Here is a 23,930-nt window from a genome sequence, read left to right on the forward strand (position 1 = left end):
GCAGTGGACAAAGAGAAGTTTGCTTATTGTTCCCTAAGGGGAAAAACAAAAACAACATTTCACTTAGCAAAACCTCTCCTGACTACAATACTTGCCCATTTTAATGTATTTTTCTTCCCCTGCTTGTCCACCAGATCTGGTCACTCATTTTGAGGGATAGGGAACTTGAAAAGATTGTTCTCTGGGCTACAGCTTCTTAAATCAAACCATTGCATGTGGCCAGGCTGGAAGAGTTCTACTTCAGACCATGCCTGTCCCTTCTTCTGCATCAAATCATCACCATTATGTGCAAAATATTAGCAAATCACCCAAAAAACAAAGAAACAAATAAAAAACCACACCAAAAAACCCACTGAAAATCACTGAAAAGAAAAATCTAATGCCTATTTTAATTTAAAAGAAGAAGAATTAAGCCCAGTGCCCCAGCAGAGCAGGGAGGGGTCCAAGGGAGACCCCCAACCACCATGGTCACAGGAGCTCCCAAGGTTTACACCCTCCCATGGATGCTGAGCCAAGAATCAGCAAAATTCCATGAGTTTTTAGGGTGGATAAAGTTACCTGTAAGTGTGGGGACACTTCCCTGTCACCAGCCATCAGCAACAACCATCATTCCAGGGACAGGACATGGGAGGAAACCTGTAAGATACGAAGTGTGTGGTGTGAGGCTTTCAAGCAGTGTGGGATTAATTAGATCTGAAATAGAGACAATTTACATGTGTAACAAAATCTCCAAGTCTGAAAAGCCAGGGTAGGGAAGCCTGGGATTTGGGGTTGATGGATCACAGCAATCTGCTCATCCCAAAGGCGCTGCCGTGCGATCCTTGCAGGAGATGAAAAGGGAAGTGACTGCACATGAAATGCTTCTCACATTTTCATTTCCTGCTCTCCCAGTGCTTTGTATCTGAGGAGGCTGCAGATTTAAGAAGGAAAATGACACATGAGTCTCTCTGGCAATACTGCTCAGGATGGAAATGCTCCCATGATTCGCACTGAAAGCTCCAGACTTGCTTAAACAAGAACTGGCACAACGTGCTGGGGAGTCCTGGGGGAGCCACCCTGACATGTTTGAAGCTGATTTGCATGAGTTTATGAACGTGACATAGTCTGTTTGTCCAGTGAGCCTACAGATGTTTAGTCAATGCATACCTTGAGTTAATTCAATAGACAAAACTGTCAGACACTCCGCCAAGGGACTGGCACAGCAGCTCTGGCAATCCCTCCTCATTAAGTAAAGAACTGCAGCAGGATTTCATGGCAGGAGTTAATGAGCTATAAATATTGAAGCTTCCAAGAAGCTCCATCTACATTAAAATGTTGCAGCCAGAAAGGTAAATAGCAAATCCAGGAGAGTCCTTGAGATCAAAGCCTGGCGAAGAGTGACCCTGGGAGGGGAGGGAAAACAAGGGGGAAAGAATGAGAAGAGCAGAAACAAACTCCTGAGCCTGCTGGGAGATAGCTTTGGAAAAACCTGAGATAATGACACTAATACAGCTCCAGTACTGGCTCTAATTAGGAGAAGCCAGACCTTCCCTAATTGCTTTGAATCCTCTTGGCTTCTTTGCAAAGAGGAGTGACCAGGCACAAGGAGCAGAGCACAGGGCAACTGGAGAGAAGCCCATGGAGCTGTGCTGAAACCCCCTGCCCTGGTGTGCTGAAACCCCCTGCCCTGGTGTGCTGAAACCCCCTTCCCTGGTGTGCTGAAACCTTCTTCCTTGGTGTGCTGAAACCTCCTTCCCTGGTGTCCTGAAACCTCCTTCCTTGGTGTGCTGAACCCTCCTCCTCCCACTGCTTCTCTCAGAGAAAATTTTTAGTATGGGATGAGATTGGGAGGGAGGAGGAAGCTGAGGACTGCAGGCTCTGCAGCAGCACCTGTCTCCATCAGCACAAAGCAAGATGCTACTGGCAGTCTGAATTAATTGCTTTCCTGCTTCAGATGTTGCTGTTGCAATCACAAACCCCACCTGGAGATGGGTGTCCTTAGGGTGGAGCTACTGAGCTTGATAAAAAGAGCAGGTGAAGGGGTTTTTTTTATTTGCTTTGAAATGCAGTGTGTGCATCTGAGCAGCTCTGTACCTTTATTTTTTTTTTTTTTTTCTCTTAGAGGATAGGCTTCTCTTGCCAAACTCTCTTGCAGAGAGAAGGATGGAATTCCCTTTGTTTCCATCTGTGGATCACAGAGGTACCCTGAGTCAACTGCAGACAGCCAAAGCTCTCTTGCCTAAGGTATAAACAGAGAAAACAACTTTTGATCTGCTTCTAACTTTCCAGCAAGCTTGAAGGCAGTGCAAGTACCAACATGGGAAAAAAAAAAAAAGTGTGTGTAAATATATATATATATATTTACTGGGCTGTCCTGAATGCTGTGTGTGCATGCAGAGGGCTCACACATAAATAAAGGGATAAAGATGGATATGGTTCAGTTCAAGGTAGACATTTATCTCTCCTGGCAGCTAACAGCTACTGCACCATTTAAGAGTATCAAAAGACTTGAAAACCAGAGCCAAAGCAGTATGATTTCCTTGGGTAATCTCTCTGCCCCAGGGTGGGATTTATCCCTGTTCATAAAAATATTGTGCAGTTAAACTATAGAAACCTATCCTTTTCTGTTAACAGCCTCTTAGCCAGCAATTAAATGGAACTCCCATCACTGTTTCGATGGGATAATGGAGTTTGTTAGGCTCAGGCAATCCCAGCAGCCAGATTTTTCTCAAAGCCTCATCATCAAGACATTTCCCAGGTAGTGACCTCGGAGGACTCTGGTTGGGTTTTGCATCTCAAATAATTTCTGCACAGCAAGGCCCTTTAAAAGCAGAGAGTGAAATATCAAGCCTGTGGCTTGTACCTGGTGCAGCAGGAAAGGTCCCCCCAGGGTCCCTCTTGCATCAGGAGTGGGGATTCCCTGGGGTCCCCACCTGGCTCCCTGGTTATGAGGAAAAACCAGAGCAAGGTCAAGAATGAAGCTTTGCAATCATTTGAAAGGTTGCAAGTGCTTTTGGAGCCCAAAGGAGCTCAGAAGGTGACTGTGCTCAGCCAGCCACACACACACAGCTATAGAACAACCTCTCCCCAGGGCATTTACACACAGGCTGCACACAGCAGATTATTCTCAATTTTTTTTTTTATTTATTTAGAAATAATAAAATAAGACATAATATATAAAAATCTGTACAATCCACAATTTGTGCAGTACATTAGGAAGACTTTGATACAAAAAGGCTGCGAACAGGAAAATAGTAATGGACAAGTGTCAGATGCCTAGGTTGTTCACCTTACAATAGCTGCAGGCCAAAAGTCATCACAAAATCAGTTTCTCATTGGCTGGGGGATGGCAACTCTGCAGCATCCTTCAACGAGCAGCCATAATTTAAAGACATTACAGTACTTCTCAGTTTTACCTTGTAATCCATCATGAAGACCTAAGAGAAGAAAGAAAACATCTGAACCCTTTGTCTTTTCCGAGAGGAGCGAGTGCTAAACTAACACCACAGAAGTTTGTCATGGCTGGGAGAGAATATCATGAAATGCAGCAAATAAGTGATGATTCCTACCCTTGCTACTTATCCAAGGACAACTCGCACGGAAGAGACAGAGGACAGAAGAGATCCATCCCCCCCTGCCTCGGAAATGCTCTGTGTCACTGCACGCAGTATTAGGGTTTAGACAATGTGTCTCATTCAAGTATTTTTTCAGGGAAGGGCAGAAATAACATATTCCCCCCCAGACCCTAAGTGAAATACAGTATAAACCTTCTGTGCAAGCTGGTTGAGCCAACTCCATCCTGGCTAAAGAGGCCCAACCAAGACCTGCTGGAGTCTGTGGGGAGAGCTCAGGCAGTTTTTAAGGGCCCCCGGGTCAGCCTCAGCTTGGCCCAAGCTCATTGGGAACAGAAGAAGAGCTGTCAGTTGCTGTCTACTCCTTAAAAAAAAAAAAAATAAAAAAAAAAAAATAAAAATCACATTTTAAAATGAATGCCTAGCCCCATTTGCTGCTGTAGAAGTGTGCTACAACAGCCTGTCCTACACCGGGCTGGCCAGGGAGTGCTGAGAAACACAGAAAGGATGGGACAAGAGGGAAGGGTACCATGGACTCTACATTGCAGGGCTTTTTCTAGCAGCTTCCCAGAGCCAGAGGCTGAGTGCAATTCTGCAGTGTCAGATTCAATCGGGAAAGGCAAAGGGTTATTAAAAAAAAAATAGAAAAACTATAAAGAAAAAGACTGTGGCAGAGAGTGGCATGGATTACCTGGGTGCACACCCTCCCCAAGACGAGCACTCGGAAAGCTGATAACTTTGAAAAATGCCAGTAACTAGAAGATGGGTTCAACTTAAAAAGTCCATGCTTGAAAATAAATAAAGAGAAGGTCATAGCATCAGGAATCCTCTAAGGCTTGCAAGTATTTGCTAAAAATTATGCTAACCGGTAGCATCTAGGTACAAGCTAGCCCAGACTGCCAAGCAGAACTTAGAACTTTGGGTGGCCTTTTCTTTTTCTTCTCCGTGTCCTCCTTTACAGACTTCTATTTACATTTGGCTTTAAATATGAAAATACTTGATAAACTTTATAAAATGTACATTTTTTTTTAAAAATATTTCTGAAAAACTGACTTGAAAAACGAAACAAAACAAAACAAAAAAACCCCCAAAACCTCCGCACCAGAAATGTTGAGCAGGAGAGGATTTCTTTTTTTTTTTCTTTTTTTTTTTTTTTCTTTTTTTTTTTTTCTTTTTTTGTTTTCTTTTTTTGTTTTCCTCCTTTGAATTTCTTTTGCTTTAAAGAAACAAGCTGAATCCTGCATCCCCAATCTCTCATCCCTCCCTCCCATATCTCAAGTATCATTTAAGTGTGAGCACTGGGCACCTGGGGGATGCTGACCTGGACAAAAGTTTCTTTTTCTCCAGCTCAGCCTCCCTTCTCCATCCCTTCCCCATCGCATTTTCACTGAATACTCTTTGGCTTTTAGTTACTTTCCATGTACAAGAAGATCACAAATAGCAGCACTAGCAGCACTCAGTTGTCTTCACTACTGTTGACCCAGAAACTGCAACCAAATCACCTTTATATGCTCAGCCTTTCCATTCTTTGACATCCCCCCACCCCAGTAACAGCCTTAGTACTTGCACTTCATCATCTGCCCTCTCTAGGAGCCAAATCTCTCTTTACAAAGCTGAATTTCCACAGTTTTTGAACCCCCCCACTGGAGAGCTGAAGAGAAACCATTTCATTGCAGGCATTTCTTTCAGGCAGGGCTGGAAGGGGCCAGAGGCCTTCACAGATATCCATTTTTGCAGAAGACTTTAGATCTAGAACAAGCTGTTTTTTAATGGCATTACAGTGATCCAATACTGCAAGAAGTTGACTGGGATTCTCCTCCCCACCCACCCCCCCCCTTCTCCACCTGCTCCTTGGGGAGCAAGCAGCCAGCACAGGGTCACTGTCCCCTTGGTCTGAGAGGCACAGATAATTTAAAGCCTTCTGAAGGGTGAAGGAGCCAAAACACTGCTAAAGCCAGAGCTCCTGAGGAGGTGACAAAGTCTGCTGAGAGCTGAGTGACACGGCTCAGCCACCTACCCCTCACTGCCTGCTGGGGAGCAGAAGTGAGGGATGGCCCTGGCTTGGCATCCTCATCCACATCCTCCTCCAGCTGGAAAAAAAAAACAACCAACAAGCTGGAAAAAAAAAAACCCATCTTATTTCTGACTCCTTGCCCTGCTGAAGAGAAGCAGTTCTCTTTTTTTTTTTTTTAACAAAATGCTACAATCCCTGTGCCAGTCTCAAGTGTCTTTTTGTTGGTTGGTTGGTTTGCTTCTCTTTTCCTTTCCCTTCCTCTTCCCAAACCCCTTCCCAGGGAGGTTTCCATCCCTCAGCTGATCCCTGCTCCTCACTCAGCACCTTGGGGGGCTCGGGCAGGTGTTGAGGGGTCCCAGTAGGGCAGCCAAGGAGAGGATGGCTCAGTTTTCAGGGCTGAGGTCCAGCACCCCTTTGGGAATGTGGGCACTGACCTTGACCTTCTGCTGCTGCCCAGCTGGGCTCAGGCCCAGGGAGGAGAGATGGAGAGATGCTCCCCTGTCTGCTTCATCCCATCTGTGTTTTCTCCTTACAAGAAAAGAAGGGAATTTATTTCCCTTCAGAGAAAAGCAAGGAGAGAAGAAGAGGAGGTCCTAGCTCACTCGAGATCCGAGTCCTACGCTTTTAGAATAAGGTGCAAAATAAAGGTGTTAAAAAGAAAAGGAAAAAAAAAAATTAAAACAAGCGAAAGTGACTGAGGTTTGAAATTTTTTTTTTGTTTGTTTAAAGCAGCCTGTTCCTTTTTTCTTTTTTTTTTTTTTTTATTTTTTGTTTTTGTAATAAACTCACTGTGCAAAACTGCATTTTCTTTGGTATCCATTTAGGTAGTTTTCACCTTTTCTGTGTATACATATTATCTATTTCATTTTTCCTTTAGACAGAGAATTACATTCTCCCCCCCCCAGAATCATAGTTTTGCTGGAGGCTACTGATTGGCCTGATTTTATGTAATGCCCCTTATGTAATTGGAAAGAGAGAAATTGATTCTAGCTATCAAACTACTGGCCTCAAAAGGAGTTTAGACTTTCTGACATCGGCCTCTCTGAAGTGATCACAAGCTTTTCAACCCCAGAAGTTCAACACTGACTTTTTTTTTCTTTTTTTTTCTTTTTTTTTAAATTACACAAAGAGAAAATAAAAACTACACTGCAACAAAAATAACCATTTGTGTTCATGTAGTTAGCAGCAGCTTTTAAAAAATAATTATAATAATAATAATAAGGCAGATTCTTGCCTTTGTTATGCCATTAAAAACATTCTTGTTCCCTAGAGAGAAGCATTCTGGAAAAAGTTGAAAAAAAAAAAAAAAAAATAAAATTATAACCCAACCAAAGCTTGCCTGCAAGTTCAAGTTTTGTAAAAAAATATATACATAATTTATTCTACAACATATGTGCCTTCTGTTCATACTTAGACATGTTTAGTGCTTTGTGTTTAGAGTTCATTTTCTCTCGTCCCTCCTCTGAGGACAGCCCTAAAACCAGCCTGGGTTTCTCAGGTCTGTTTGCCTTCACACCACTCTTCAACAGTACCGTTGTCTGAAAACTTTTCTGGGCCAACTTCTCGGGTCAACGTGCCTTTGACCGATTCCTTTCCTTTGTTTTTTTCTTTCTTTATTTATTTTGTTTTTCCTTTCCACCAGAAGAGACAGCAAGGGTTTGTCAGTCATATTTCCGACTCCCGCCGTAGAGGCCGGGGCTCTAGGGGCACCCCTGCTTGGTTGTGGTGGTCCATGTCTGGGTGGGTGTCTGTGCTCATGCTCTCAGGCACCCCCGTGTCAATCTCATCCTCCTCTTTGCTGAGGGAGACTTCGTTCTCGTAGCAAAAGGAGTTTGCGTTGGAGAGGATGTATTTCTTCTCTGCTAAGTCTCTGGCACTGCAGATGGGCGTGTTGGGCACTTCGTAGGTTTTGTGGAACCTCGAGTAGTCCACTTTGTAGTAGTTTTTCTCTTCGAAGAGCACGGGCTCGTAGCGGTGGCCCCAGAGGATTTCATTTGCCAGGTACGAGCTGCGGCACTGGGTGGTCATGGCCGTGGCTTCCACCATGCCCTCCAAGATCACTACGATTTCAAACTCGGCGTTGTCCATGTCCTGTTTGCTCAGGTCATACAAAGGGCTGTCCTCATCTATCTCATGCACTATCGTGATGGGGGAGACCAGGAAGATGCGGTCTATCCCGCTGTCAAACCCCACGTTGATGTCTATTTGATCCAAAGGGATGTACTCCCCTTCCGACGTGATGCGGGATTTGAGGAGCTGCGCCCTCACGTGTGCCTCCACCAGGTGGCTTTTCCTCAGGTTCCCGACTCGCCACATCAGGCAGAGTTTCCCATCTCTCATGGCCACCACGGCGTTGTGGCTGAAGACCAGGGTTTCGTTTCTCTTTTTCGGCTTCGCCATCTTGGCCATGACGGCGCCGATGATGAAGGCATCGATGATGCAGCCCACTATAGACTGGAAAACCACCATGAAAACCGCGATGGGGCACTCGTCCGTCACGCACCTGAACCCGTAGCCGATCGTGGTCTGGGTCTCGATGGAGAAGAGGAAGGCTGCAGTGAAGCTGCTGACCTGCGAGACGCACGGGGTGTTGTTCTCCTGCTCCTCCAGGTCCCCGTGCAACAGGGCGATCAACCAAAACACACAGCCAAAAAAAAGCCAGGAGAGGACGAAAGCCAGGCAGAAGATAACCAGCATCCACCTCCAGCGGATGTCCACGCAGGTGGTGAAGATGTCTGCCAGGTAGCGCTGCCCCTTCTCGCCCACGTTGATGAACTGGACGTTGCAGTGACCATTTTTCTTGACGAAGCGGCTCCTGCACTGCTGCCTGGTGTGTACCTTGCCCTTCCCATTCCCAAAGCCGTTGGCAACAGCCATGGTTGCCAACTTCATGCCGTCCTCTTCCGAAGACACGATGCTGTAGCGGTTGGTTCGCACGCTGCCCATCACTACTGCTGTGGACTGAGGTGCTTCTGCTTTAGAAAACAGTCTGAGTTTCTGCAAAACCCTTTGGAGAAACAGTTTTGAAAGTTCCAGAGGAACACACACACGCAGAAAAAACGGGGAGAGGCCGGAGTCCCCAAAAGCCCTTGGGTCAACCAAGGACAGTCTTCTGGCATGCAGAGTGAGCTGAACAAGTAACCGTCATAGAGAGGGCATGGTCTGCAAGAGAAAGAGAAAGGTCATGTTAGATCGGGGAGGAAAAGGATAAAACCTGCAAGAATCGGTCAAATGACTCTGGTGGACCCACAGGAATTTTTCCCCACTCTTAATGGCAGCATCTTCTGGAACACATGAGGTGTGCAGTTGTGCACCAACAGGAGGACATCGTTACTGAAGAGATGGCACCACTCCTCCTGAGCAGGAGCACTGGAGTGACCACACCACACAAGCCATATTTTCCCTTTCAAGCTGGACATGTGAAGAAACTCCTTACTATTTCCAAGAGAAAGTTGATTTTGAACCAAACAATCAACCTCCACAGCCACCTGTTCACACATAAATAATGCAGCAGGTTTTAGGGACACACATGTCTCCTGGACTGTTTTACCTACAGCAAACAAGGGAGTGTGCAGAAGGGAAGACAACATTCACTGAGAAAAGCCAGAATCTTGGAAACTGGAAATGCTGGCGATTTCCATGAAACCACCTCGCTTCTAATTCATTTTTAAATTAGGTTACAAAAAGGAGCTGTGTATTCTCTGCAAAATGGCAGGGAAACAAAATGGCCTCATAAACTCGTCGGGATCTGGGTGGCTTTTACACTCACATTCAGCTCAAGTTGTACAAAGCAAACTAAACCTTCCATCTGCTCCTGCTAATGCAGCCAGCAAAAAGCTACCATGGAGCAGGACCATCTAAGTGTCCTCCTAACACCTCTGCTGGGAAGCACCAGCTCCTTCCCCACAGACACATCCATCTCCAACCAGTAACACTTTGGAGTGTCCCATAAGCCTTGAATGTCAGCAATTAAGACTCAGCAGAGAGGCTCCAAAACTTTCTTCCCGAGGGTAGAAGCCACCAAACTTGTTTCAGGGAGGTCTGGCTTAGTCCCAGGTTTAGCTTTTAACAAGTGCGTCATCCATTCAGTCATGGACTGAATATCAGGAAATGCAACTGAAACACTGCAGAGGAGAAGAGGTGCATGAATGCACCCCATGGAGGGAATAAAACTAAAACCAAGCCATGGGGACTGTCTGCTGTACCTTTGTCACAGAAGAGGAGACTTTAATTCCCCACTGCTGCAAAATGGGACTGAACTGTGATGCTCCTCGTAAACCAAGATTATCAAAACTCCTCTGAGCTGGTCCAAAACCCAACAAAACTGCAGCAGTCTCTGTCCACAAAACAGCTCCACTACTCTCAGGGTCTTCCTCCTAGTCACATCTGACAACAGCTACAGATAAGAATTTATCTCCTTTCTCAAAAGTGGCTCCCTGCAGAAAGGTTCCAAAAACTTGAAGGATTTCCAAACAGTTCCTCAGCCCTCCCACATCCTTCAACCACATTGCGAGGGCTTTAGGTCAGCAAACACTTGTTAAGAAAAGAGCAGGTGACAAACAGAAAACAACATCGTGTTCTCAGCTGCATGCAGCCTGCTTTTCCTTCTAGAATCTCTCTAGGGTTTACTTTTACCTTCTCTTCTCTTCTTTTTTTTCTTTTCCCCTCCTCTACTTCTGTTTGTTGTGCAAGAATGCATCCCCACGCCTACTTGCTGAGATTACTCATCTGTGACTTCAGCGCCCTAACAAGACATTCTGGCAGCTTTTGATGGGTTTGCTAATGCCCGGGTTTGAGCTCAGCTCTCAGCAGAGCCTCACAGGATGGTGGAGCTGCCCTCTCACTGCTCTGCACTCCATAAAGATTCATTTTTAACCCCCCCTCACACCTTTTTAATCAGGGGGTTTTCTTGTTCCCATCGAAATACCATACTCAAAACCAGAAAGGAATTATTTTAATGTTCACTTAATTTTTTTTTTCTGAAAAACACTTTTACTAGAAACCTGAACACTAGGGAAAGTGAACTTCTTGTTGATACATTCCACAGAAAAGCCCTGAAAAACCACTGCCCTGGGCTGCAAATTGATCACTTTTATAAACCACATCCTATAATCACAGTCATGTTTGACTTCCACATCCAAAATCTGTTTTGGTCCAAGCTAGTGGAAATATACAGCCCAGGAAACACTACATTTTGAATTTTTTTTTTCTTTTTCTTTTTTTTCCTGCATTGTCTCCTGGCTTTTAAAAGAAAACTTGTGGTGGAGGGAAAGATAAGCTGTAAAGTCTCAAGTGTCTGAATATGCAACTTCCCCCACAGAAGTCTTGACCCAAGGACGTTTGTCTGAATTCCACAAATCACTGAAATCATAACAGCAGCTTCCCGTGGCATGCTGGCTGCATTTAGAAGTCTGAGACCCGAATTAGGTAGCATGAAGGGTCACATTGCTGCTCTGAGGAGCTGAGCAGCTCCTACCTACTGCACCTTGCACAGCCTCCTGCCTTCTCCCTGCCCTTGGGACTGATTCTGCACCAGCTGAGCTCTAATGATCCCCGAATGTGGGGGGATAGGTGGGCAGGGGGCATCCTGTGCTACCTTTACAGGCAGCTTAAAGTTCACACAACCAAGTCCCTCCACTGCAGCACAGTTGAGTTCTTTCTTTCACAGCACAGTTTGTCTCTTCCTTGAATGTGCTCAGAGTGGGGAGGATGATAGGATGGGACCGGGCTCTGAGTTTGACCTTATTCCTGCTCATGGCAGCACATCCCTTGTAAAATGCCCAGGAGATCCACTGGCTGTCCTCTCACACACCAGGCTCCTTGTTCACTCTGACTTTCACACTTAAGTTCAGTAGAAGAGCCTTCAAAAACCCTACAAACAATCCAACTGGCACAAAAATCTCATGGTGCTTGTTATAGTGCTAATCCACCTGCTGCTCCACCACACAACAAATTTACTCACACACACACAGACACCATTATCAGCTGGTGGCACCAAAGATGCCAAACTACTGTGACACCAGCCCTGCAATCATCACCAGACAAAGAAACCAACCCAGAACCCACAAACCAACCCAAATCTTTCTCTAATTGGGCCCAACGCGCTGCAGCCAAACACAGACACAGCTTCAAACTCCCTCATCCCTCAGGTGTGTTAGCAGTCTGGATGCAGCTACTTTTCCTCCTGAAAGAGGCTACAAGACCAGAGCAAGACGCTGGCACTGACACGGGTGGGATGGGAGAGTCCTGAGCTCACCCTGCTGCAAGGAGATGCTTGGAGGAGCAGAGAAAAACGGGGAGCAGCACTTGGGAACTGATTTCTGTGCAAATCCCACAACGAGGAGCCTGGACCCTCCACTTTCCCCTTAGCAAGCATCCCCCCCCCTCTGAGACCACCCCTGAGGAAAGCCGTTCTCATCCCACACCTAAACCCTGCAGCCAGCAGCTCGATGGGAATCTCTGCAAAAGGTTTAATAGCGAGGAAAAAACTTGGAAGGGGGAAAAAAAAATTTAAAAAATAAATCAAAACAAATCAGGGAAGGGAGAGAAGAGCAGTAATGAGCTCCTGGAGCAGTTATATTCCCAGGCTGACGCCAGGCAGCCCTGCAGCGAGCCGGGCACATGTTGCTAAGGGAGCCCCAGCACTCACCTTCGCCCAGAGCACTCGGTAACCGGCACAAAGGAGCTGCTGCCTCTTCCCTCCCTCCCGGCTGCTGGGCACAACCATCCCCAGAACCTTTCTCCAGAGCCTGGAGTTCAAAGTCATTTCCCGGGGCTGGTTTGGGTAGGACTCGAGTTACACAAAGCACTGAGCTGCCTGCAAAAGGGTCTGTCCTTCGCCGTCAGGCAAGGGGGTGGAAAAAGTAATAAATAAATAAAAATAGTTTTTTTAAAAAGGAGTAGATGGTGTTGGTAAGATGACATAGGAGGATAAGAAAGGACAAGTGCATCTGGTGTCCTGCAAAGGGGACGCGTTATTTCTAGCTGATGATAAAACATCTACAAGTGAAGCAGCCATCACCAGGGGGTGTACTTGATGCACCGGCTGTGGGAATGGAAAAGCAAACAAGTGTAAAGGTAAGGCTGGAGCACAGAACAAGTGCCGGCTGCCTGCGAGGTGGGAAGGCTGGGAGGGGAAAGAGATGGGAGTCCCGGCTCAGCCTCGGCCACCGGGAAGGTGGCAAAGCAGCCCCGCATCCCCGCGGGTCAATCTGCTCTTCCTTATCAGTATTTTTTCCTTTCACTGCCATGAACTCAGTTGAAACAATACAACCTCTGCACAGGCTCCCCAGCTGCAATGCGTTTGGTGTGGAGATTTTTTTTTTTTTTCTTTTCCCTCTCTTCCTATTTTTTTGGCAGGATGATTGAAGAAAATCTCCCGTTTCCATAATGTCACTGAGTGAAGCTACAGGTTCCTTTCACACCCCTCTAAGACATTTCGGACGCACCTTTAAAAACATCACAAGCAAGAAAAAAAACCATCTGATCTCTTGCTACTTCTGACCCCTCTCTTGTCCAGGAAACAACAGGCGAGAAGAAGGGGAAGGGATGGAGCGGTGCTACTCCTGCCACACGGAGTTGTCATGCAAACTTCCAGCCCTTCCCCAGAATAAAATAACCCGGGGGTGGAGGGGAGGGAGCAGCTGGTGCACGGAAAGTTATGAACATAAACAGATGCTGCAAGCAGATGCTCGAGTGTTCCCAGCATACCTATCTAATTATTTTAGGCACTGAGAATAGCTCGGGGATGGTGCATGAAACATGCAGGAGTTCCCCTCCAAACGCCTGTGCCCGAGGAGAGTGCAACAGATTCACGGAGCAGGGGAAAAACTTCAGCCCCATTTTCCGCTGCACGGTGCCCGCACCCGAACCGCAACCCGCGCATCTCCCTTACCCCTGGCAACCACTTGCTGGGTGGGCTTGGAGAATAAATCTAGCGAGAAGACGCTGCTTACCTGCCGGTGGCTTGGCCGGGGAAGCTTAGAGAGTTAAAGGGCCGTAAGATCCAGCGGCTGTGGGGAGGCACCGAGCCAATCCCTGGGTGCCCGCGGGCCGCCGCCGCACCGCTTGCAACTGAGCCACTCAATGAGCCGCTGCCCCTTTTTTGCGGGCTGCCATGTGATGTTTAATAGCGGCTCCGACGTCTCCGCCCCCGCCGCTGCCCCGCACCAATGGCAGGAGGGAGGTTGGGCCGGGCCGAACCGGGCGGGCTGCGGGGCAGGGGGAGAGCAGCAGAACGGCGGCGGACGAGGGGTGCGGGGGTTCCTGCCGGGGATGGAGGGCGGTGGGTACCCAGTGCCGGGCGCTGTAGGGGTGTTCTGCGGTGGGGACCCAATGCGGGGAGCCGGGGGTCGCAGGGATGCAGCCCCCGGAGCCCGCTGTGTCCGTGCCGGCAGCGCTGCGGCGTTCCCCGGGCTCCGGTCCGGCCGGGACCCCCCGGTTGTGCCCGCTGGTGCCCAGCACCTGCTACGGGTGTATCTGTCCCCTTCCCGCCCTGCTCCGACGAGAAAGGCTTTTGCAAGACTTTCCGGGAAACACGGAAAGGTCCCGTGTGGGATCTGGATGCCGACTCGCTCCAGGTTTCTTGTCTCGGGGTAGTGGCCGGAGCCCCGTGTAGTAAGGAAAATAGCAGAGTACGTTTGTCCCTATCTTTCCTTTATTTCAGTGAAAAAAAAGACGCCAAGATGCAAGATATCTGCCTCATCACAACCATCCGACCCTAACACACAATAACAGCGAGTCAAGCACACCGCAGCTATCAAACTCAACGTCCTTCTCTTTCACTGAAATCAACAATCCCTTCCAAAACAAGAGCTTTGATCTCTGAGCTATGACTCTTTCAAAGCCAGGCTGGAAGCAAAAGAAGTATTTGCCTGGCTGCAGTTGGTAGGATCCTTCCCTTTGTTTCACAGATCACCTGCAGGCTGCCCGGCCACTGCTGGAACAGGCAGAAATCAAAATGATTTTTAAGAGCTTGTCCTCCCTATGGTGGATGTGGCCTAAGACAAAGAAAACAAGGATGAAATGTCTGGCCGGGAGCCTTGCAGGAACAAAAACAGCCTTGTAAGCAGACTCTGAAATTTGCCAAGCTCTGGCTCTGATGGACAGTGCAGGGGTGTGAGTTTCCGAGGCAGGTGTGGGCTGCTGCAATGCTCTCCTCCTGCCCTCAGAAAGCCCAGTTCCCCAGTGCTAACAGCTGAAATGCTGCTCAGAGCCCTGCGTGGTGTGCTGGAAACCTCAGTGAGAAAAGGGACCGCTAAATGGAAGGGTTGGAGTCACCCAAGGCTTTAGAAATCGGCCTCAAGACCTTGAATTGTAACCCGGGAGCGCGATGGTAACTTCTGCAGCACCCAGAGAACGGGTGCTGGGGATGCTGCTGGGACAAGACAGCCATAAACAGCAGTCAGATCTGCCTGGAGATCCTGAGGGATAGACTGGCCCAAATGGATCAGCCACTCACCTCCAGGGAGCTTCCTTACAATGTCCAGAACAGGCTTTAAATACAATTCCCTTCTTTCCACGGCAATGCCAGAGCCTGCAGTCACTTAACCTGTCCTCCTCCTCAGTTGTTTCACAAGTTTACAGCTCTGACTTTACCTCTCTTAAAATCCTTCACCTAAATGTTTTCTGATGGAGCAAAAGCTTTAGGAACAGACTCCTCATGTTGCTGCTGAATGATTTCTACTGCCTGACTTCCTTTACAGTATTTGCTGAGTTCCTCATAATCCAAATGAGGAAGCACCACGTTGTTGCAGCAATAAATGCAATGGCCAAATGCAACTGGTTATAAAAGTCCTCAGCATTCTGTGTGCAGGACATGCAAGATTGACCTGAAGGGGAGAGAGAAAGAAAGGACAAGTGTTGTGTATATTGAGCAATCAGCAGGTGGGGCAATCATATTGTCTGTGTGTTATTCTTGGGTCATTCTGTTCATTTTGAAGTGGAAGAAACTTTAACACAGGTTAATTTTCTCATCAATGACAAATCTGGAAAAAAAAGAGTTGCAAGTGGGAGTAACAGTCCCCAGGACTTTGGAGCCATAGGCACAAACGCTGCACAGTCCATGTGCTTGTATCAGAGAAAAAAATCCCTTATTCTTCCTGTGAGCAGCTATGATCCACCTTGAAGAAGTGTGTGTTCATCTATATGTAAGTGAAATAAAGCAGAGCTGTGATCAGCTATTGCTAAGAGATGCTCTGCTGAGAACACACACAGTTTGCTGGGAGGTGGGTTCCAAAAATGTCTGCAAAATATCCTCAAACTGTGACAGATTGCAGCCTGACCTTGTAGGCTCTTACTCAGCCTTTACTCACGAAAACCAACTACAGACCTACTAGCCCAGAAATCCCAGATCCAGGGTTATGAGTAAGACTTACTCACAGTAGTATGGACTGGCAGGTCAAGCCATCGGGCACCTCATGGTGAGAAAGGGGAGAGAATACACATCAGGACTATTTTATAGCTTAAAGTCAGAGCAGCTTGGCCCAGAAAGCTCTTCTTAGGATGAAATATTGATTCCGATCTATAAAACAGAGAATGGGAACCACAAGGAAGCTGTCTCACAGCTGTGTGGACTTCAGCAAGAGAAGTTCTTCCAAGCCCCCTGAACAGGGAAGTTGAAGTTACAAGAAAAGTTTCTTAAAAAACCCTTTCCTGTTGCAACAAGCCAGGACAAAGAGGGTGAGAGACAGCTGAAAACTTAACCCTCAAGAGTGAGTGTGTTTTCCTTCTCTCTACAAATGGTTTTCTAATTTGAAGGAGTTCAGCTACAGAAATCTCTTACTGCCTCATTACTATGGAGCCTCCTGATGGAAACACTGGAAGAGCCACAAGATCTGGTCACAGTCTGAGGGCAGGAGATGTCAGAACAGGAGCCAGCCAACTCAACAAAGCAGGATGCTTTTTCTGAGATAAATTTCAGCCAGGTTAGATCAGTGAAAGAAAGGGTTATTGTTGTTTTTTTGTTTTTATTATTATTGTTTTTTTTTCCCCCATATTTTCTGGCATCATTCTCACTTTCGCCCATCCCAGGCACCTTGTCCCTCAGTTTTGCAGATCTGCAGATGCCATGTGGAAGCAAATTTGAGAGCTCTATTGCAGGGATGGTCCTTGCCAGCTGGGCCCAGAGGCTCTACCCCTGTCTGACTGCACAGGAGAAGTTATTAAATTGCTTTTTCTGTCTTGGCGGTGAAATGCCCTAATTATCAGATTGCATTAGTCCTCTTCTCTTAAAGTGGCCAAATCTGCTTTGGTTCTCAAGGATTTTATTGCCAGCTGAAAATAGCTTAATTGTATTGTGCTTGCAAAGAAAACATGGTCTGGTAGAATCAAAGCAGGCAGTTTCCACAAGATGAGAAGAAATGCCATAAATAAAGCATTGGGCTTTTTTTTTTTCTGGTCTCACCATTTCCATGCATGTAAACTGGCATGTTAGCCTTTCTTCTCTAACCATTAAGTCAACTGGAAAAAATTCATCAGGAAAAGGTGGTTTTCCCATTCACAGCAAACCCCTGGGGTTTAGGCATTAACTGGATCTTTATAGGTCTAATGCTGGGATCTCCAAGGAAAAATGAAGGCACGTTTATAATAAAAGAAATGGGTAAATCAAATGAAAATTCCACAGAGAGATGGTTACATGTTTGATAAGACTTGAGAGAGCAAATAAATGCATTTTGTGCTTTGCAAGCAAATAGGATACACAGATGTGCAGCCAGTGACACAGTTATATTGGGTAATAATGTGTTTGTTCATAGAGGGAGTGAAATATGACATGGGAAATTGAATTATTTTATATATCTGAGAACAGTGGAACTCACACCCCATTCAATTTTTTCTCTCTCTTTTTTGCTTTCCCAGATATTCTGTGTCCAAAACCTTTGCTCAAGATTTAAGACTGTCTTATTTAGTCTTATTCTAAAGTCAAATCACCAGCCAGCAACTGTATTTTGAAAAAAAAATTAAGTATATGCTTTCAGTCTGCTAATGCAGATGGGGGATGTGGGAAGCAAGGTGAAGAAATCCTGAAATAATGGATTAGAAACAGCAAACTATAGCTCAGAGTAACTGTATATAAGCAGCAATTCAACAGCAACCCAGGAAGTTCCACCAAGGAAAACTTCTTTCCACCTCTGTATTACCTGTGGTGGAATTCTCAGTAAATTAAGATGACCAATTTAAAGGATCTTTCATTTCCAGCTAAACTTTCAGACCCAACAAAATGTGATAAATATCTGTTGCTATAGAGTGAGCTCTCAGCAGATGCTTCCTTCTGCAGGGTCAAAGGCCTTCAAATGAATAAGCAATGTTCATCTGATATTTCATGTACATTTTGCCCATTCTTTATTTTCTAGAAGCTTTGCTGTAGCCAGACAGCTGCATTAGATCAGATTTATTCATTTCTTCACAACTTAGGATCAGAAATGCAGTAACCTTCAGGGCCATGTAGCATCCTTTCTGACAAGGCACTATTCTTTATTTTGACTTGTCCAGCCCTCAGTCACCTGCTGCAACTTGTCCTTGAAGCCCAGCCATGAGGAATGTATTTTCAGATTTATCAGTGATAAAACTGACCAAGCAATTATGTTTTACTAATGTTAATATTTCCCTGTTGCTCTCAGAGTTATCTCATGACCACCCATAGTCCCCACTCTCTGGGTACCTCCAGGGAAAGGGAGTTAATGGTTAAGAAAAGCTGTCAGAGTGGTGAGAACATGCCCATGGAGCTGACTTAGGGAACTTGACAATTCCTGGAAGGAAAAGGGTTAAGAGCCAGCATGTTACACATACAAAAGTGTGTGACTACACTTTCATTCTCTTCCTTACAGCTTCTGTTGCTGCTGGTACTGTTTGCCAGATTTTCTACAGTCAGGATAGGCTCACACTCAGTTGAGCAGAACAGGGTAAGAATATCTTTGAATTTCTTTGGATTGCAAACTTTTGGCTACGTAAGGGCTGTATGTAAGCAGGAGGGTTCTCCAATATTCATTGGTTTTTAAATTAGTCAAGTCACCAACTTGCCCCAAAGCCCACGTGATGCTCAGCCAGCTTTTCATCTGCAGAGTCCACTGTGCTCAGACACAGTAACTGTGTCCCTTCCCTGAGGGCAGGAATGAAACCTCAACCTCTTTCCTTGGGGGTGACCAGATTTTGATGAGTTGATCCTTAGAAATGGCTGCCAGCTATGTCCACATTTGTTCCTGCTCTGCTTCCCTGCTTCCACAGCATCTTACCACCAACCTGCCTCTCACCACCATTCTGGTTAGCAAAAATAATGGGTAAGCTCCCTGCTGGGGTTCAGTGCAGGGTGAGGAAGGGGCAATGATTACAGAGCTGTGTTTTCTCTGCTCTCACCATGGCTGGAAGAGAAGGGATGAAGCAGGGATCTGCTTTTGTACACAATGAGACCTGCTGCCAGCAGAACAACACTAAACCCAGAGAACCTCTCTTAAAACCCAACCTGTTTTTCCTGCATTACAATGTGCATATTGAATTTCTGCTGATAGTAATTTCTTATCACTGCATTTTGTTATTTCTCAGTGCATCCACTCCAGTGAAAATGGCATTTATAAACTGTGGAGCATCTTATCTGTGTTAACATCACATGAGCTCCTGCTCTCCTTTCTTTCTCACACTTTAGTACATGAGCTAAGGTACAAATGTCCTCAGTGTTTTCCATCACTTTGCACCAGACCCTAAGAATTTGCCTGGAGTCTGTGGGACCACAACATAAATGACAATATCAGAGTTTATTTTCTCTCCTGGAAATCAAATAAACTTTGCTAGAACCAGAGAGTTACATCATTGGCCATTGTGGAAGGGAAAACACAGTAGAAAACAAGCCAGCACTGTACCCATTTACATCAGATGTGAACTTCCATCCTGATGGCAGTGGTGGAGACCACTCCCTGATAGGGGCCTGGCTGACTGGATGTGTTTGTGCTGGCTCTTTGAAAGCCCTGCCAGCTCAGAGGGAACACTGCAGTTCCTGTACTAGGTTTGCAGATGAATCAAAGAGGGTTCTTGAGCTGCTGGAGCAGTTCCACCTTGACCAAGAGAAACTCAAGACCTTTCATGGCCATCACATCATCTTTTCTCCCCCGTGCCTGCACTTCCCCACTCAGGAAGCCAAGCTGAGCCTGGCCAGAGGACACGTTGCCTGGGCAAGCAGAGGAGATTTCTGGCATGCAAGCAGTCTGTCCAGCTCTGCTGGTAACTCCTGCATGGCTGGGAAGAAGGCAAACAAATTAAACTAGCTGGCACCTTTCTAAATTTCCCTCAAAACTAAAATTGAACAGATGAGTAAAACCAAACCAAGCTCAAGTCGTTGGTTAAACTTCCTGATATTGTCTCTGACTGATTATTTGGACCAGCCCTCCAAGGCCCACCCACTAGAACACCTCTGTCGTTTGAAAAATCTGTTGTCAGAGAGGAAATAATCTTCAGCAAGTAAATGCCACAGCTTCCTTTCTTCTGCTATCGTGGTCTTGTGCTGCTTATTTGCTTTGCTGATGCCATTTTATGCCTCCAGGCTAAATTCTGCCTTCTATTTATATGCAGACGCACAGGAGAAGGAGGATTCCTCACCCACCCCTGGGCATCCTGCATTAAAGTTTGGCCTGAACTGCATGTTCTGTGCTCTGTTTCGGTCTGATCAGGATGCATATCAAAGGGAAAGGGTGGCCACAGAAGGAGGCTCTCCCCTGTTTTGTACTAGGAAATGTTACAACTCCAAAGACATGAGCCGTGTGTTCCTTTGTAATCTCACTGACACTTCAAAAGTTGGATTTGATCCTCTGATATCACTTGAGCTGATGCCCAAACCTCATTAAGCAACCTCGAGACAGAGACAGGAGGAGAAAGGATTGTGCCATTTCCCATCAAGTATTAAAATATAATTATGGAAAGTCATCAAATGTCAAAGTTCCTGCAACCCATGGTGAGTGTCAGACCCGGTGACATCCTGGCTCACTGCTGGCATCTCAGGTCCTGGGATCCTGGAGGTTTCCAGGTTGTCTGGGAGGACACAAGGCTTGCTGCTGGTTCCCTCCCTGCCTGCAGCCTGGGCTGGCACATTTTTGCATTTTTAGCAGCTTGTTGTTGGCATAAAGTGATTTTCAGAAACGTGCTGCTGGGCTGCAGCTGAGGAAGAAGCCAGGGTGGTGACAAGAAGATCACATTCCTCCTTGGAGGCCTCAGATCAGAAAACTTTTATTCAGAGCAGCACTTTGATAGATATTTCACATTCATCTAAGCACACACTTAACTTGGGAGCCACACACCTACTGAGGCCACTGGAAAGGGGCTTGGGCAGAGGGAACATTCACACTCATCTTCTGGTTCTCTTGGTTTGACAAAGGCAAGAGATCACCTGTAGAGGCAATCAGTGGCAAAGAATGAGAGAGAAAGAGATAAAGAGAATGAACAAAGGTTTGTTGTGTCACTTGTGACAGTACTGGAAGTTTCCTGTGCTCTCAGACAGCAAAGGTGACCAGAAAAAACCTTAGCAGAGCAGAGCATAACAGGCTGGTTGTGTTCATCTTTCCTGATGGAGTGACTTAGGATTGAGTGCCAATCATTTCTGGGTGTTAAGTTAAAAAGCCAAATCCTCCAAGTTTCCAGAAGTTAGAAATCACCAACCAGCTCCTCTTTCCTTAGTCACCATCTGTGGTGCTGGTCACCAGAGCCACCAGTGAAGCCAAGATGCGTGCACAATTAAGATGAGCAGATCTGAAAGCACAAGTGAATGCTGCACAGAGCTGTTTGCTTTGCATTATTCACACTCTTCAAGCTCTGGCAAATTGCTTTTCCTCTGACCATACTTCACTATAATTTTTTCAAGCTGAACTGGTTTGGATAGAACAAAAGTCTGTTCTGAATCTTCATTAGAAATGTCAATTAACTTTGAATCTTTTTGGAAGGTCCTAAAGAAATAGAAAACTTTCAAGCATCTCTGTGCGTTTGGTGTCTGGAAGTGGCTTCTCTCACAGGAGAATAAAGAAAAGAAGCAGATCTATTTGAGTAATTTAATCTCTACAAGGTAATTTACTACAGGGCAGCACTTCAGTCCTTGGTGCTTTTATTTTCCAGCACACAAGTATCCTTGACCTTGCTCTTCTCTACCCTCAGTTGTTTTGGCTAAGTCTTGTAAGAAGAAGCTTCCCTAAGGAGCAAGTCAAAGTCATGACTTTCTTTTCTTAAAAAAGGCCCCCAGAAGACTGGATCAGCTGTATGTATCCTCTCCCTTTATATGGTTGGGCTGTTCCATCGCTTTCATCATCTCAGGTAAAATTAGCACTATAGTAATTACCCCGGGCCAAACATACAGCTGGTGAAAGTGCACATATTTCAGAGGGATGAAATTTGAGATGGAATTGGCAGGCCCTGTCCCCTTTTATTAAGGCTAATGTATGGAAAGTGATGGGAGCTATTTTAGTCCCACACCCACACGTGCAGACAAACCCTCCCGTGTGATGCTTCCAGTCTGTTGTGATTTTCCCTGTTGGAGCTTTGAACCCAGCTCCCTGAGGATGCCAGCTTAAGGTTTTCCAACTCATCCCTCACATCTCTGGGACAGACTGCATCAAGGGAAGTCTGTGGTTTTGGTCTGTCAGCCATAGGTTTGTTGGAAGGTGTTGGGCAACAGCTTGTGGCCGGTTGTGTGTAGAGTTGTGCAGGGCTGATGTTCTGTGGAGTAGTCTGACAACTAAAGTGTGATTTTGAAGGACTATATTTGATAGCTTTACTTGGAACTTCTCCATGCAGAATGATAAAATGGGAGGAAAGAGAAAGAGGACCCGGTGAGGTGAAGCACGGGCTCTCTAGTTCAGGAGTGGCACTCAGCTGTACCCTGGCAGGTGAAACGTGTGACAAAAGAAAGGTGGAATTTTTGCCTATGGAAAAAAGCAAGCAGTGAAGGGAAGAGGCTTTAATCAGTATAGACAGTGAGTTATTCCAACAACTGCCATAAAGAACTTACCCAATTTTGTTTCCTGACTCACATCCTACCCCAGGTCAGACTGGAAACTGTCCTATTGAGATTTGTTTAACATGAGTAAGGCCCTTGGCCTGGCTGGGCAAGGAAGCTTTCCCTTGGGGTACACTCACCAGGCAGAGGTTTTTTGGTTTCCACTTTGGAGATCTGAAATGACACCTACCCATTTACACAGAATTCCTCTTTTTATGCCCTATTTAGTGCACGCCTGTCACAACACAGCACAGATCAGTCACAAATTTGTGCTAGAGACACCCAATACATCTGTTCTGCTGAGTGACAGTACAAGGCTGTGGTATCAGGGAGGCTTTGGAACAGTCTCCTCTTTACTGCTGTTCTGTACAACAGTCACATAAAGGCCATCAGCTCGTTTTGGCACCTGGACTGAGCAGAAATGGTGCCAAATGAACATCAGACCAAAAATAGTCCCTGCCCTGTCAGGCAAGTCTGAGAGACAGCCTGATCAAAGATGGGGGAACACGAGGAACAAACACAATGCCCAGTAGTCAGAGCAGAGCAGCTGCCTGACACTTGTGGAGCTTCCTACACACGCTGCTGGGAAGGAGAGGCTGAAGAAAGGATGTGAAGGAGGAGGATGATATAGATGGTTCAGCAGATGTTTAATTGGAGCTACTCCCATGCGTGAGAGAACGCACGAAGCTGTTCAATGGAAAATGTGCGTTCAGAAGTGGACATGGCACTGAATATGAGATAATTATTAAGGCATTTCTCTTTTGGAGCTCTTCTCTGTGGAGTTTTTACATAATAAATGTTAGCATTGCCTTTCTACACGCACACACGTTCCCTGGTCCAAACAAACAAGCAGCTTTTTTGCTCCTTGTCACTGATACCTCTTGAAGTGAGGATCTTTGGCCACAAATAGATCATTGCCCTATTTGAAAAGTTGCTAGTGGAAAGTAGCCAGTTTTGACTGGCTATATATACCTAAGCTGGCAAACCAAGCAACCTCTCAGCTTTTGCTGCTATATATAAAAAGGAACGATATAGAATAAATCAGCTGGGCAGAGCACATGTCAAATCAATCTTTATCCCAACATTTTCTGAGTTTGATTTATTCTGCCGAGCCTGAGGAAGCCCTAAACTCTGCTCCCAAGTTTGCCTAGGATGGTCTGGCAATACCAGGAATTTGCTGACAACAGGTTCTTTGCCTCTGCCGTGGTTCTAAGCGCACTTTTTGTCCGTGCCATTTAAGACTGGCTCTGGAAACCACGGGAGGGGTGGCCTGCCTTGCCTCCCAAATTGCGGTGATGCCCCGCAAAGTAGCCACCCGGAGGGGTGCTTGAAACTCGGAAACCGAGCTGGGGGCTTAACAGGAGGGATTCGTTTGGCTGTAAGGAGTTCTTCTCCTCCCAGA

General features: G+C 46.1%; 1 protein-coding gene across 1 annotated transcript; it reads right to left on the reverse strand.

Annotated features, from left to right (window-relative positions):
- Positions 1-6,311: 6,311 nt before the first annotated feature.
- KCNJ2 (potassium inwardly rectifying channel subfamily J member 2) lies at positions 6,312-13,665 on the reverse strand. The gene is made up of 2 exons (XM_008494542.2): positions 13,521-13,665; positions 6,312-8,727 (listed from the first exon to the last, which is right to left on the reverse strand). The coding sequence occupies exon 2, from the start codon at positions 8,509-8,511 to the stop codon at positions 7,231-7,233; it is 1,281 nt and encodes a 426-aa protein (XP_008492764.1). The 5' UTR covers positions 8,512-8,727; positions 13,521-13,665; the 3' UTR covers positions 6,312-7,230.
- Between the last annotated feature and the right edge of the window lie 10,265 nt (positions 13,666-23,930).

Source organism: Calypte anna, chromosome 18, assembly GCF_003957555.1.
Source record: "Calypte anna isolate BGI_N300 chromosome 18, bCalAnn1_v1.p, whole genome shotgun sequence".
Taxonomy (NCBI): Eukaryota; Metazoa; Chordata; class Aves; order Apodiformes; family Trochilidae; genus Calypte; species Calypte anna.

What these genes read in the sequence shown, in the direction of transcription:
- KCNJ2 (XM_008494542.2), bottom strand. Translation starts at nt 8,511, where the DNA reads ATGGGCAGCGTGCGAACCAACCGCTACAGCATCGTGTCTTCGGAAGAG.